This window comes from Pongo abelii, chromosome 14 (genome assembly GCF_028885655.2).
Source record: "Pongo abelii isolate AG06213 chromosome 14, NHGRI_mPonAbe1-v2.0_pri, whole genome shotgun sequence".
Classification (NCBI taxonomy): Eukaryota; Metazoa; Chordata; class Mammalia; order Primates; family Hominidae; genus Pongo; species Pongo abelii.
Genome location: NC_071999.2, coordinates 115108477 through 115125725, shown reverse-complemented (window position 1 = coordinate 115125725; position 17249 = coordinate 115108477). Strand labels below are relative to the sequence as shown.

Below are 17249 nucleotides of genomic sequence, written 5' to 3'. Positions count from 1 at the left end.
ATGTGAAAAAAAATACAGCACTTTTAATTTTAAATGTTTTTAAAAGAGATATGAAACCAATATGGGTGGTGGGCACACAACTGTCTGTTGCATTCTGCTTGAACTTTTTTCATTTTTAATTATTCCAGAAGTTGCAATGAATATTAAGAATAATTAAATGACAGTGATATACACATTATAATTCATGAAACTGAGGAGCTTTAGTCCAACTTCATTGTCCAGCAGATCTAATTTCTGTTCTTGTTTGAAAACTTGTACTAACACTAATTCACTTCTCCCCAAGTCCAACATAGACTTAGACTGTAATTTGACAAAATGTTTTTCAACTCTCTATTTTGTAAATGAGAATTTCATTAGATGTTCAACAGACACAAGAGACAGCCTGGATCATGTATCCATCTGTGTGTAAATGGAGTTCATTTCTCTTTCTAACTATATATTTTTCCATTTTCATTTCCTTGAGACAGGGTCTTGCTCAGCTGCCCAGGCTGGAGTGCAGTGGCCCAAGTACAGATCACTGCAGACTCCATCCCCAGGGGTCAAGCAATCCTCCTGCCTTAGCCTCCCAAGTAGCTAGGACTACAGCAGGTTCATACCACCACGGCTGGCTAGGGTTTTAAAATTTTATTTATTTAAATCTATTTGGGCTTAGGTATTCTCTTTATGCCAGATTTTACTAGAGAGTAGATGTGGGTGATGAGCCTTGCGTGTCTAAAGAAAGTTATTTCCTGATAAACTCATAACCTGTCTCAGCTCCCCTTTCTTGTAAATCTCTTTCCCATGCAGTGTTACAGTTCATGTTGTGGAATAGCCCATTGCTAACACCTGGTAACACATTACCTGATGCTGATTCTATGCTTTATACATAATATAATTATGGAAATAATAATGACAGGGTAATTCTATACAACTTTGAGGATTTCTGCTTATGCAGTCCCTGTTTTCTGAGTGACTGACAAGCCATCTAACTTTTTAATTGGTTACCATTCTCATAGTTAAAATTGCACTTCTCATTGGGTCCAGCGAATATCATCAGGGCCAGACTCTTCCTTCCCCATCTGTCTTTTCTCTTCACTTCACTGTCTTCTTTCCTTATTTGTATCAATTGAAACAAGAGGATTCTTGGTCAGGGGATATTTTAAACACTCCATTTTAGCTCATAGGTGAGATGACAAGAGCTCAGCCTTGCTAATCTTCGATGGACTCTAGTTTCAGATAACAAGTTCCTCCCTTCTTAATGGATAAAGTCCCTCCTTTTCTTCACTGGTCATTATACTTCTCCATAAACCACCAGCAGATTGCAGAATCCTGCCATGTTAATTTCTAAGCCACCAATGCTACCACAGCTTACGAGAGAGCCACTGAGCCACTGGCCCCTTCTCTGGCAAGCCTAGAAACTTTGTGGAACGTCTCAGATGCCAAAGGCTCCAAGTGCCCTGGGCTGTTGGTTTCACACTATGCTATGAACATCTCACTCTGTAGGCCTGTACAGGTGTCCTATTTGTGAACTGTATACCTATGTATAGGTGAAGTATTTTGAGAAAGTATGTGTTTGTGTTTACAAAAGATCACATATGATGGTAATAATAATAATAATAATTAATAATAATAATGAAACTGTCTGCCTCTGGGCACAGAACTTGCGCTGCTGAGAGAAGCCTGCCAAGCATTCGCTCTGGAGTTGCATGACCTGGACTTTAATGCTAGCTCTGCCACTCACGGGAAGACTTGAGAAAATCTGCTTAACCTCAAGTCTCAGTTTATTCAACTGCAGAGTAGAAGTAACAATTCTTATACTGATTTGCTTGCCTTTTGAGATGAGATGTGATAATAAATGTAAAGCCATTTGAGGCAGTTCTGCCATGTAATAAGCACTCAACAATGGCAGCTGTTTTCATTTCCTAGAATTTCAAATATTATAATATTTTTAACTTCTTGCTCATATCAAATTGCATGGTGCATTTCTCTAAATAGTCCTATATATTTTTAAAACCCCATATTGTGGCTCTAAACCATTCTTCTGCTCATCAGAATCTTACTAATTTTTTAAGTTTTGCCCGATCACATTTCCTTTTTATTGTGATGCTTTTTTAAAAAAAAACCTGATAGGATTTATTCCCTTCTAACCTCTTGACTTGCCAATTAGGGCTACACACCCTCAATACAGCTATTTAATTGTTGTTCTCAGCTAGAAGTGAAGTATGTGATTTTTTCATTGTTATTTGTGTTTTGTCTCTAGCATGTCTACACAGTGCTCTAAGATGAGGACACTGTAAGTATCTAAGGCAACGTATTTTCTTATAGAGTCAACATATGTTTGTTGGCTTGATGATGCATTTTTGTTTCTGATTTTAAGGTTGCTTTTTTGTAAAGCCCATGCAGGAAGATCTGGCTCCTTTCTATTTTCTCTTTCTCCCCTACATGTAACATGTTTAAAATGAATGATATTACGTGTCTTCAACATAAATAGGCAGCACAATAATGGACCCTGTCCTGGTTGGTTGGACTTCCTGTAGAACTGCCTGCTGACTCGGCCACTGTGACCCGCATCTGGGCAGTGGTTGTTGTTAGCATCAGATCTGCACTGCTGTGGCAGAAAGCAATCTGGGAGTCCTGCCTGCTGCCTTGTGTAGACATCAGTCTCGAAATGAAGTTTGCCTCAAGAGTGTTCTACGTCCATGATTAATAACTTGCTAGAAATAAAAATGAATGTTATGCAAAGGCTTAATATAACAGAGTTAATGATAATGAAATAAAACTAAAATGCAGATGTTATATGTGAATTTCTTTTTAAATATGAAACGGAGAAGTCATTCTCCTCGTCTTTATAATCTTTACAGATATAATTATATTTAATGTTTTATTTTTTTCTTGTAAAGTAATTGACATGGGAAGAAACCCAAATATTTGAACAAAATTTGTCATTTAAAACAACAGACATAATACCATGATAATAACTAGAAACAAAAAGAAATAAATTTTTGTTGTGTGGCCTGAGGACAACAAGATCGTTTTAATGAATACCTGATAGGTGACTACTTGATATTATTTACTAGGCACTAATATTGCTACAGGGAATAACCACTAATTCAATGTAAAATGTATGTCCTTGTAGCAACCTAATATCTATAATTTTATGGGTTGTTACCTGTAGTCAAGGAGAGCACAAACTATTTGATTCTACACAATGGATGTCAAGTCAGAAGGACTAGACACTTTCACCTTTTCTCCTGACCTATAAAAAGCAGATAATTTTATTGTAAGCTTTATATCAGTGCACCTTTTACCTGATATATTTTTTGTATTTATTTTCCATTTTTATTTTGTGACAGATTTAGAAATGATGAATATAAAAGGTGGTATGTGTATATATATATGTAAATTCATTTTATAAAATCATAATACTTATATATGAAATACTTAATTCATATATATTGAAACATATATAGATTTTATTTATATTAATAATTATATAAATTATAAGTTGCATTAGCCATTTTCAGTTTTAATAAACTATTCTGGTAATGATCTCAATGTATTATACCTTATTCTTACATTAATAAACAAATATGTCTCTTAACATATTTCTTATTTTCTCTATGAATGTGTATTTCTAAAAAAACTGCAAATACAATGTATTATTTGAAGCCATAATACTACTATAGTGTCAACACTTGAAAAACAAACATACCACAAATTAACAGTTTTTTTCCCAGCACAAGATACAATATAGTATGACAAATTGTGTCATACTATAAAAAATATTATGTTAAATTTTGGCTAATACTTAAAACTTTACCTCTAGATCCATAGAAGCATCCAAATAAGAGTCATTTTTTAACTTTTCATTCAATTATTCAAAGCTGACTTTTGTCTCACTGTTAATTTTTGTTAACTCTACAATCAACTGTTACCATAAACATAAGCCAGAAATAATATTATCAACAGTAACTTTAAATAGGGTGTGTTTCTCTCTCTCTTTCCCCTCCCACCCCTTAATGCATACAGAATTTAAAAATTAAAGGCATGAAATGCCAAACTAACCTAGGTATCTGAGGGCAAATGATCTTCTGACACCAATGCAATAAAAACAGATGTAGTCTCCTTTACCCTATACTGTAATGAAGCAGCTAGTATCAGTCAAATTCTCCTAATCATGAACAATTACAAAGACTGGATAAAATACAAATCAAGCATCTAATGGCAGGGGTAGTAAAATCACCAAAGCAGCAATGTCTTAGGGAGCTAAGATCTTGAAGAAAATCAGGATGCACAGGGCCACATGGGATCTTTTCCATCCCCTCCTCCCAGCACACAGTGCCGCTGTGCTGAGTATCTCTCGGTGGCATCACAGAAAGTCAGCCTAAGTGTCTCATGCTCAGCAGAGATTTGAGCAGCCTCACACAGTACTGGGGAGACGCAAATCCAAGTTTAGGGTTCAGAAACAGAGGAAAGCCAAATGAATATCATCCCAACTCTCCACCTGAGACCTATAAGGGGGCTCACCTTTTTGAAGGGAGCAAATACAAAAATTAAACGAGACTTCACAAGGTCAAGTAGGTTTGTCTACAACTTATGTGCCCTCTAGAAGGAAAAGTCAAATCTTCTTGGAAGGAAGATAATGTCTTCCTGGGCCCTATGGTTTTTTTTATATGGAAAGTTCAATATTCCATCAAAAATCCCCATGGATGTCAGTAAATATATCCACATATGTAGAACCAACACACACACACACACACAGTCACATAGTAGAAACAGACCTCAATATTAGAGTCATAAGATACAGGATTAAAAATAACAAGTTCAAGAAAATAAGTGGCATGATGAAGACGAAGAATTTCACCAGAAACCTGGAAACCCTAAGAGTTTAAAATGAAACGTTAGCATTGAAAAAAATCACATAACAGACATCAGCATTTTAAGCAATGATTTTATCAGCAGATTCAAAATAACAGAAAAGAGAATTTAAAATATGGCCAGGCAATTATCCAGACTGTGGTCAAAGAGAAACAAAAGTAGAAAACAAAGATTAATTCGGTTTATATTTTTATAGACTTTCTACATATACACATATATATATATATATTTTTATGGAAAGAAATCACAAATAGAAACAGATAATATCTTAAACTAATTGATAATGAATTTATGAAATAGCAAACATGTAGAATTCAGTAAAGCTACATTTAAAGTAAAATTTAAAAGCCCCAAATACTTATTTTAGGAAAGGCGGGAAATCAAGGATATATCTATACAACATAAACAATAATCAAATTATACCCAAATAAATTAGAAAGAAGGAAATTTTAAAAACTCAGAAAAGTCACAAATTACCAACATATGGAATAAAAAGAAGCCACTTAAAATTCTACAAATTTAAAAAAGATAAATAGAACTATGAATAATTCTATGCCAAAAACTTTTGAAGATTAAATAGAACTAACACAATTTTTAAAAAATGCAATCATTAAAAACTAGCACAGAAAGAATATGCACTGTCCCATGTATGTCGAAGAACTTAAATCCAGAACTAAAACCTTCTCGCAAAGAAAATACCAGGTCTTAATGGTTTCGGTTGTGAATTCTTCTAAACATTTAAGAGAGAAGCAACACCAAATTTACAAACTCTTTCAGAGACTAGAAAATAGAGTACACTTTCCAATTCTCTTTATGAAATGAGCATAATTTTGATATACAAGATTTTTTTAATAAAAAAAAGAAAAATTGGAGGCTTATCATAGATGCCCTAAGCAAAATATTATTTAACAGACTTCAGTAATATAAAGAAAAGGATAAAACATCAAAAATGTAAGGTAGGTCTAATATTTCAAAATCAGGAATTATAATTCACAAACAAAATAAAGGAGAAAAATATTCATATCAACAATTGGTACAGAAAAAATACTTACATTTGATAAAATTCAATACCTTTTCTATGATAAAAACTTCTTAAAATAGCAATAAAATGAAATTTCCTTAATCTGATAACTGGTATCTATGTAAAATTTATAATGATTTTTATACTTAAGGTTTAATTACTAAAGATTTCTCCTGAGATAAGAAATATATATATATTTTTAAATGAAATTATTAATAGTATCTGACATTATTCTGGTGATCCAATCCAATAACATAAGAACAGACTAATAATAGGATTTTAAAGAAAGAAAGAAAATTATTATTGTTTCAGGCAATAAGATTGTGTACACAGAGTATTTTTAAAACACACTAATTTTATAGCTAATAAATTTTGCAAACTTGCTAGTTTATGGTAAGACTTTTTAAATTGTGTTTTTATACATACATGGAGAACACACCAGTGGAAAATAAAATTTTTAAATGATTATTTATAACAGCATTTAAAAACATTTAATGAACACTATGCAATATATCCTCCAGAAGAGAACACAAGATGACACACTGAGAGGAATTTCACATTTTAAAGACCTTAATAAATGAATATAGTTAAAAGACTCAGTACTACTAACATTTTTTGTCTGTTTCTAAATTGAATTGTAAATATAATGCAATCAAATTCAAAATCCCAGGGGGAGTCCCCTCAGCGCCCCCAGAATTGACAAGCTGATTATAAACCTTAAAGGAAAAGGCCAGGAATTAATTGCTAGGGCAATTTTGAAGACCAAAGGTAGATGACTTAGAGTACAAGGCATAAAAACGTATTATAATAGACTAATCAAACTGAATGGAAATTCTATATCCATTATATCCATTCATATATAGTTACCAGTTTTATGCAAAAGTGCCAACATAATGTCCTGGAGAAAGGATTTTTTTTTTGACAGAGTTTTACTCTGTCGCCCAGACTGGAGTGCAGTGGCGCGATCTCGGCTCACTGCAACCTCTGCCACCCAGGTTCAAGTGATTCTCCTGCCTCAGCCTCCCAAGTAGCTGGGTTTACAGGCGCCTGCCACCGCACCTGGCTAATTTTTGTGTTTTTAGTAGAGACGGGGTTTCACCTTGTTGGCCAGGCTGGTCTTGAACTCCTGACCTTGTGATCCACCTGCCTTGGCCTCCCAAAGTGCTGAGATTACAGGCGTGAGCCACCGCGCCCAGCTGAAAGGATGGTCTTTTTAAGAAACAGTACTGTGTCAGGTTAATATACATTTTTAAAAAATGAATCTTGACCCCTAACTCTTGCAAGATGTTTTCAATATGCATTGAGAATCCAGAATGCTTAAAGATCTTTCAAGCCAATAAAAAAGGTAGATGAACCAATTTTAAAGTTTTTAATTTATAAGCAGGATAAAATCCTGGAATAGATGCATCACAAAACAGGATATAACTGTACAGTAACTATGTGAAAATGTGGTTAATATCATTGTTTGTCAGAGAAACACAAATTAGAGCAATAAGATTCCACTATATATATAGCCAGTAGAATGATAAGTAAACAAATGAAATTTGATCAAGGAAGAGAAGCAACTAGAATTTCTGTATTAAGTTGTAGATATACCTTAGTACAACCACTCAGAAAATTGTCGGTATTTATCAAAACTGACTGTACGTATACACTTTGATGTACCAATTCCACTCTTTCCAATAAAAGAAGTATACATGTTATCAAAAAAAATTTGTGAGGATGTTCATAGCAGTAATATTCTTGCTTCAAAAGACAAAATCTCCGTCAATAGTTAATTAAACTGCCATATATCCACAAAAGGAAATTTTATACAGCCATTTAAAATAAAATAACCTATTGCACTTATTGTATTGCTACACATAAAAACATGGGTGAATTTACTTTCCATAATATTGAAAGGAAGCAGCCAGGTACAGAGAAAGATAGTCTGCAAGATTTCACCCATATAAAGTTCAACCAGGCAAAGCGGAGGGCGAGAGTAGTTGGAATTGTACCGTCTTTTGGGGAGGTATGTTACGTTTGAGACAGGGCATGGGAGACATCTGTGATCCTACTAATGCTCTATTTCTTCATCTGCATTATGATTTTTAGAGTGTCATGACTTTTATAAATTAGTTGAACAGAAGATTTAATATTTGTATGCTACGCAATATTTATATTATACATCAATACACATATTCACAGAAATATTAATTAGGACTCACAAAGTGAAAGATACAGAACTGAGCTTTTTCTCAAAACCATTTAATAACCACATGTCAGATTAATTTCAGTCCTTGGATGAAACTCCTGAGATGATCATGGGTGATTACCTTGCTCTAGCATCTCATGCTCACATACACCCTTAGATTGCACAGCGTGAGGCTGGCATAGGATCAGGAGGAATGAGGAGGGTAGGCAGGTTTCAACACAGCTTTAAAGTAACCATGGCACTGACTTTTTAATTTAATTTAATTTTACTTTATTCTATTTAGAGACAGGATCTCAATCTGTCTCCCCGGCTGGAGTGCAGTAATACAATCACAGCTCCCTGCAGCTTCAACTTCTTGGGCCCAAGTGATCCTCCTGCCTCAGCCTCCTGAGTAGCTGTAACCACAGGCACACACCACCATGGCTGGCTAACTGTTTTTGTTTTGTTTTGTTTTTTGCAGAGATGGGTCTCTCATTATGTTGCCCAGGATGGTCTCAAACTCCTGGCCTCAAGTGATCCACCAGGCTTGGTCCTCCAAAGTGCTAGAATTACAGGCGTGAACCACCGAGTCCAGCCAGAACTGACTTTTGATAAGATGGGTGGAGGGTGGGGTGGTGGATGCTCTCTTGTTCTCATGAACTATTTCTGTGAAAATACATATTTTATTTCCTAGGAAGTTGGAGGAATTTCTCTTTTTTCCTCTCCTCTCTCTGTCCTCCTCCCTGCCTGCCACATCTTATGAGTGAGCCCTGGCTTCAGGAACATATACCCACTCCCTGCCTCCTGATTTCAGGCAGGCTCCTGTTCTCTATTAGCGGAATCAGCCTTGTTGTTACACAAAAAATAGCTCCTATGATATCGTATTTTTGACCCATTTCTACTCAAAAATCATATTGCATTTTCAATTGACTGGAATAATTTTCTACAAGTAATTTCTCTTTTAATTTTTAGGGCCTCATAATTAAACTTGGCAAGTCATTTGGGAAAATGTAAACATGCAATATTACTCTTTTTTATTCCCGTTGCTTTAACATTATAGAACTCTTCAGAAACAAGTCACGTGTCCAAATAAGGGCTCTAAGCCAAATGATCTTGAGTTAGTCAAGAATGTATGGAAAATATATTTACATATTATTTAATTTTAGAAGCCTGTCTAATGGCTATAGTCATAAACAAATTACACATTTTAAGTGCAAAGAAACATTTTGATAAAATAACTTCGATTTTTAAAGTTGCTCAAAATGAATTAAAGTCACTACTACACAATCATTCAATTCAAATTTAAAAATGTTTTTTAGAAGTTTGCCTTACTGTTTTTTTTTAATCATTTGATACAAATATGTACGACTAGAAAGTATTACTCTACATTATTCAATGGTATTTAAAATTTTGTACTCACCATGGAAGAATAAATTGGAAGCTCCTTGTATGGGTTAACAAGCAAAAGAATGTCTCCAATGAATGTCTATGAAAAAAGGGATGCAAACAGTTCATGAGTCATATAAACAGCATCTTTAAACAATACAAATCATACAATTTAAAAACCATTGCATGAAATATAAATAATAAGAAAAAATCTACTTTAGTATTTTGCTATTTTTTAATATTTTGCAATTTTTTAAAGCTTGGAATTTAAAATATTAAATGAATTAAATAATTCAAATTAAATAAAACAGGCTTTATTTCACTGAACATATGAGAAATGAAACAGTTAAATTCTAAGAATTTCTTTTCTTAAAAGATTCTGTGAGAACCAAACAATGAAAAAATATAGACTTAAAACATATGACAAAATTCCTATGAAAAAGTCAATGGGGTAACAAATTCTGTTATTCTGCTACAAAATAATAAACTGCATAAGTGAGAAGTTAGTAAAGCACAATAATCAAATAAAATACTTTGTTTCAATTAAAAAGTGACAATGAGATACAAAGGCACAAAGTAAAGATGGAACAAATAAAAATTATAAAATGATAGATTTAAACCCAAACACCAGCAACTACATCAATTGTAAAGGTACCAAATATTCCCATTAAAATACAAAGATTATAAATTGTATTAAAATATGAAAGATGACTACTTTAAAGAGAAACATCCTAAACATATAGACGAAAAAAAAAGGGAAAAGAATGAAGCAAGGTATGCATGCAAACAATAATAACAGCAAAGAAGGTGACTATGGAAATAATTAATTTATAGAAAATGTGCTTTTGAAAGCAGTACCAGAAATAAAAAGAAACATTTCGCAGTAAAATGGTAAATCAATCAGGAAGAAACAACATTTCTAAATTTCTAGAAGACTAAAATCTAGCATCACATATATAAAGAAATAACATATAAGGAGAACAACATGAGTTCACAATTATAGTGGAACATTTTAACCATTTTTCTTAGTAATTTATGGAACAAGCAGACAAAATTTTAAAGTAATAATTACCACATTGACCAATTTATTTATATAAAACACTGTTACTGACAAGCTGAACACTGGCTTGTTTCATTAAACTTAAAAGATTTGGGTCACACAGAGTATGTTCTATTACAGTAGAATTAGGATAGAATATTGTCTCCTGAACTCTGTGTGAAGGGCCTTAATGTCACCCACCAGAAAACTAAATCCAAATAAACACTTTCCCTTTAAAAAGAAAAAAAAAAAGAATATTGTACTGTGTGTTAAAAATTAGCTAAGAGAGTAGAGTTTTGGTGCTCTTACTACAAAAGAAAAAGATAACTATGTGAGGTGATGAGTATGTTAATGTGCTGCACTGTAGAATTCATTTCACTAAGTGTATGTACATCAAAACATCATGGGCAGGTGCTGTGGCTCAGGCCTATAATCCCAGCACTTTGGGAGGACGAGGCAGGAGGTTAGGAGAATTGTTTGAGCCCTGGAGTTCAAGACTAGCCTGGGTAACACGGTGAGATGCCATCTCTACAATTTTTTTTTTTTTTTCATTAGCTGGGCATGGTGGTGCATGCCTGTCATCTCAGCTACTCAGGAAGCTGAGGCAGGAGGATCACTTGATCCTGGATGGTTGAGGCTGCAGTAAGCTGATATCTCACCAATGTATTCCAGCCTGGGTGAAAGAGTGAGATCCTGTCTCAAAAACACAAAACCAAAAACAAAAATCCAAACAAACAAAACTCATGTTGTATCCCTTAAAAATATGCAATTTTAAAATAGGTTATTTTAATTAAAAAGATATTGAAGTCACTAGTAGATACCTAGAAAACCACCAAACATTTTGAAATTTTACAATATATCTGCAAATAACTAATGAGTAAAAAAGGAATTAAAATGCAAATAAGAGTATTTCTATTATAACATATCATAACTTGCGGGATGCAACTAAAGGTCTACTTAAGATAAAAATTGTAGCCTAGAATACATGTTAGAAAAGGAAAAAAGGAGTGATAATTAATGATCTAAGTATCGACTTCAAGGAGTTTAAAATAGCCTAGAATACATGTTAGAAAAGGAAAAAAGGAGTGATAATTAATGATCTAAGTATTGACTTCAAGGAGTTTAAAAAATTACATCAATTAAAAAGAAATAAATGAGTAAAATGAATAAAATAATATCAAAGCAGAAATCAATGGAATAGGGTGAAAAAAGCCAAAAGGTGATCCTTTGAAAAATGTACAATTTACCCCAGCAAAACTCATTCAGAAAACAAGAGCAAATGCACCAACTACCAATAGCAATCAGTAATATGACATCAAGACAGATTGTATGGACATAAAAACAGATGAAGATGGTATTATGAACCATATTGTAGCCACTAAATTTAGAAATTAAGGTCAAGCAGACAACAATCCTAGGAAAACACATCATACCAAAGCTAACACAGTAAGAAACAGAAATTCTATTTAGTTATTTCCCTATAAAGTAAGCTGTATCTATGTCTAAAATATTTTTCCACAAAGAAAACTTAGGCTTCACTGTTGAATTCTCCCCAACATTGATGTACAAAATAAACAGATATTCTACAAATTATTTCAGAAGATAACAGAAAAGGGAACACTTCACATTTTAAGAACACCACATAAAATTGATGTTAGAATCTGATAGGGATATTGCAATAAAGGAAAACTACAGGTTGAACTCTCTCATTAAAATACATGTAAAAATCCTAAGCAAAATATTAACAAATTGAATCCAGCAATTTAGTAATAATGATAATACATCTCAAATAGCTTTACTGTAGAAATGCAAGGTTGATTTCTAATTGAAGATCAATACTTGTAACTAATAATATTTAAAAAAACTTAAAAAGACATATGATGATCTGCATAAACAGAGAGAAAGCATTTAATAATATCCAATGCTCATTACTGATTAAAAAATAAGTTTGAAAACCATGAATATAATGGGACTTCCTTAATCTAATGAAAAGTAATGATACCTATGGCACAGCTACCACAAATTTCTTAATGATGAAACACTCAAAGCTTTTTTCTGGGATTGGCAATGGATAGGGCACTTACTATCGACATTTCCAGTCTTTTTAGTGAAGTTCTATCTCGTGAAATGATGCAAGATAAAAAGGTATGACATTGTTTTAAAAAAGAAAAGTCATCATTTGCAGACTATATGGCATTGATGCAGAAAACCAATGGACTGTTTATATAAATTAATACTGACACATAAATTTAGCAAGTTTGATGGATAAAAAATGAATATGAAAAAATCAAAATTGTATTCTCTATATATTACCCGTGAACAATTAGAAAATAATTTTTTCTTCTTATTTTCCATAAAACAAACAAACAAGCAAACATTTATTATGTCCTCAAAACATGAAGAATGCTGATAAACAAATTTAATAATATGGGAAAGACTTCTACACCAAAAAATAAAAATTGCTCCAGAGAAATTAAAGATGGCCAATAAAGGGGCTGTAACATTTTGTGAAATGAAAAATCAAATATTGTAAAAATCTCAATTATTTCCACTTAATCTATATATCCAACGCAATACCAATACAAATCCAATTGAAATTGTTAAATTAACTTTAAAGTATACATGAACCAAAGGTCATGATTAGCTAATACATGTTTAAGAACAAACTTAGGGGACTTTCTATTTGTCAGGATTGACTATATAGCTGTAATGATCAAGATATTTGGGGATTTGTTTAGGAACACATGGACCAATACAAAAGAAAACAGATCCTAGAAAATGCACCCACTCCCTGGGGTCACCTGTTTAGGACAAAGGTGCTGTGGCCATGCAGCAGGGAGACACATGTGGGAAGAGTTTTAATCTGGATCCTCCTCTTTTACCATTGTGAAATCTTTTCCACAGGGGTAATATGATAGCCTTGGGTTTGGGCCATAATCCCAAAAGACACCAACCTAAACAACATAATCCTGGATGCTGAAATCCCAAGAGAGTGAAGTACCTAAAGTCCAAAATCCTGCAAGCCATCATGATGCAACTCTTCTGCATACAACAAAAACACAATAATCCTTTCCCTAGAATTCAGCTTTCAGGATTTTAACATTCAGAATTTTATTCTTTCAGGATTGTGATTTGCAGGATTATAGATGTTTGGCATTTCAGACTTTGGGGATTTTGATTTTTGGGGATTTCGGTCTTTTGAGATTTCAACATTCTGAATTATGGCATTGGGGATTGTGTCTTTCAGGATTATGATCAGCACCAAAATATCTTAACTGTAAATGCTAAAATAATCAAATGTTATAAAGAAAACGTAGGAAAACATTTTCATAACTAATGCCAAGCTTTCTTAAACAGGTCACAAAAAGTATGAACCCTAAAGAATCTGTAAAATTGTACACTTTGCTTCTTTTAAATACGCTATTTGAAGAGTACAATACAAACCATAAACTGGAAGAAAATGTTCTCAATATGTATGTCTCACAACAAAAAGAATATCGTGAATATATAAAAACTCCTATATATCAAGAAGAAGAAAGAAAACCCAATTTTAATGGCACTATACCTGAACAGGCAATTCACAAAAGAAGATAATCAAATGAACAACAAACACATATTAATATTTTCATTTGTTAAATCAGAGAAATAGAAATTAGAACCAAAATAAGCTACCACTCCACAATTGCCAGAATAGCTGGAATTTGAAAAACTGTTAGTGCAACAAAAATACCATTTATGTCAGAAGCAATTGGGTCGTAGCTACCAAAGCTGAACATATTTTATGATGCTGGCATTCCACTCCTAGGTAAAGATCCCACAGAAGTACTTATGTGGGCCAAAAAATAAAAAGGGGCAAAACTGTTTATATTATTCATAATTACTAAAAAAGTGGAAACAACTCAAAGTTTCCTCAAGTATAGAGTGGATAAATTAGAATATACTCATATAGTAGTTTATTGTACATAAACAAAAATTAGTAAATGCTTTTACAAGCAACAGCATAGCTGAATATTAGAAACATAATAATGAGAGGACTACTACAAAACAGATTGCATTTATATAAAGTTAAAAAACACAGACAAAACCAATCTATAGCTGTAAATGTCAGAATATTTTGTAATCACTAAGTGTGGATTGGGGGAGGACTTCTGTCTTCTATTACATTATGAAGCTGCAGGTTACGTGGGTGTGTTCATGAAGTAAAAGTTCATTAAGCCATATATTAATGAGTTGTATATTACCTTGTTTATATGTTGTTATTTAATACAACATTTATGGAAAAAAAGTATTGCTCGGTATTCTATACCCAAGTAAATAAGAAAATAAATAAAAGTGAAATAATACATCTGCAGAGGACCTTACTAATGTAGTATCTGAAAACTCCTGTTAAATTCCAGAGAAGAAAAATGGAGCTAGAAAGCAGATTGTGAGTGAATTTAGAAATCTGTTGATTAAGAAAGATGTCCAGAATGGTACTGCCTAGGTTGTCTTCCTGGGTTTTTATAGTTTTGGGTTTTACATTTATGTCTTCAATCCATCTTGAGTTAATTTTTGTATATGGGGCAAGGAAGGGGTCTAGCTTCACTCTTCTGCTTATGGTTAGCCAGTTGTCCCAGCACCATTTATTGAAGAGGGAGTCTTTTCCTCATTGCTTGTTTTTATCAGCTCTGTCCAAGAACAGATGGTCACAGATGTGCAGCACTACACTGTTGTTGGGAGTGTAAATTAGTTCAAACATTCTGGAAAGCAGTATTGTGATACCTCAAAGAGCTAAAAGCAGAATTACTATTCAACCCGGCAATCCCATTACTGGGTATATACCCAAAGAATTATAAATCACTCTACCATAAACATACATGCACATGAATGTTCATGGCAGCACTATTCACAATAGCAAAGACATAGAATCAATTTAAATGACCATAAATGACAGATTGGATAAAGAAAGAATGGTACATGTGCATCATAGAGTACTATGCAGCCATAAAGAAGAACAAGATCATGTCTTTTATGGAAACATGGATGGAGCTGGAGGCTATTATCCTTAGCAAACTAACACAGGAACAGAAAACCAAACTCATGTTCTCCTTATAAGTGGGAGGTAAATGATAAGAACTTATGAATGCAAAGAAGGATGGGAGGTGAATGATAAGAACTTATGAAGGCAAAGAAGGAAACAATAGTCACTAGGGTCTACTTGAGCAAGGAGGCTGGAATCGGGGAGAGGAGCAGAAAATATAACTATTATGTACTGGACTTAATACCTGGGTTATAAAATAATCTGTAAAACAAACCTCCATGACACATGTTTACCTGTATAACAAACCTTTACAACCCAAACCTAAAATAAAAGTTAAAAAAAAAAAAAGAGGCTCTGCTACATTAACCTGGGTCACCCCGAGTGGCATGTTAAGTGGCTGAAATGAGCGAGGCTGCGTACTAGGAGCTGTCATGCAATGCTTTATTGCTCTGGTTTGCTTTTATCCAATTACAATATATTTGTTTCAGAATTCTCTTGGCTAACCAGATGTTACAGGAGGTCTTGTGTTTATTTTGTGGGGTTTTTTAATGAGTCTCAAGTCCCACTAATGTGCTTGTAAAATAAATACTTCCAGCAAACTTCTTTGCTGTCCATAAAGGAATTTGACTGCATATTCTGTTCTCTCTGGCGCTGCTGGCAGTAACTATTCAGAGAATGCAATGCTTGTATTTTGTGCATTTCCTGGTGAGCATGTGTCTCATCACACGCATTTCATTTTCTGTTTGAAGGTTTGAGAACTCCCTAATACTGCAGACTGTGGAAACTCCCTAATCTAACGTACAAATAGAAGGTTATACACTTAGTAAAAAGGCAATTTACAATCTGTTTTGAAAGACCATACTATAAAACAAATCAGACTGTAGCAAAAAGAGATGAAAATCCTTGTCAAATGATTAAGTCAGCTAAAATATTTTATCTTGGCTCTGAAAAAAAATCATTGCTCAACCCTCAGTTATTTGGTATGGATAAGTAAATATTAACTTATTTCTCTCGTCTAAAATTAGGGATTTGGTTGAGGAAGTCTACTCATTTATTCAATATTTATTGGGAACCTATTATGGGTCATACACAGCAGTGAACAAAACAAGAATTATTTTCCTTATAGAGCTTGCATTCTAGTGGGTATGGGCATGAGAGAACGAGAGAGACAGACAGTCTGTGTGTGTAGGGAGAATCAGCACATGGTATTTATAAGAATCTAAATAAGAAAAATATACAGTATGTTAGAGAGTGGTAAGTTTGTGGAGGAAAACATATGAAGGCAGAAGGATAGGAAGTGCATTTTCCAATTTAAAATAGACTAGGGGGCTGGCCTCCAGAAGCAATGACGCTGATAATGAAGACCTGAAGGGAGGGAGGAATGGGCATATGGTGGTCAAATTACTCAGGCAAAGGCCTGCACCGAAGTGCTGGCCACACTCATGAGACACCAAGGCCAGCAATGTGGCCAGGGTAGAGGCACCCAGGGGAGGGTGCCAGCATCTGACGTCAGAAATTCAAAAGGTAGGGGGAAAGCGTTGCGGCTTTATGAGCCTTTCCTCAGACTCTGGCTTTACTGAGTGAATTGGGCATCCTTTTAGCAGAGAAGTGTCATAATGCAATGTACATTCTAACACTGTTAACTGTTACTCTGGCTTTTTGTGTTGAGAATAGACAGAGGGGAGGTCAAAAGAAGCCCAGACACTTATTTGCAGGACAAAATGTAAGTGCAAAATGCAATTGCTGTAGGAAG

General features: G+C 33.8%; 1 protein-coding gene across 9 annotated transcripts in view; it reads right to left on the bottom strand.

The window, feature by feature from the left end:
- Positions 1–17249, bottom strand: part of MYO16 (myosin XVI) — a 717368-nt gene that overhangs the window by 334675 nt on the left and 365444 nt on the right. For all 9 annotated transcript variants that reach the window (XM_054529223.2, XM_054529222.2, XM_054529219.2 and 6 more), the window contains one exon: positions 9472–9537. In XM_054529223.2, the coding sequence (XP_054385198.1) occupies positions 9472–9537 (66 nt within the window). The remainder of the gene's footprint in view (positions 1–9471; positions 9538–17249) is intronic.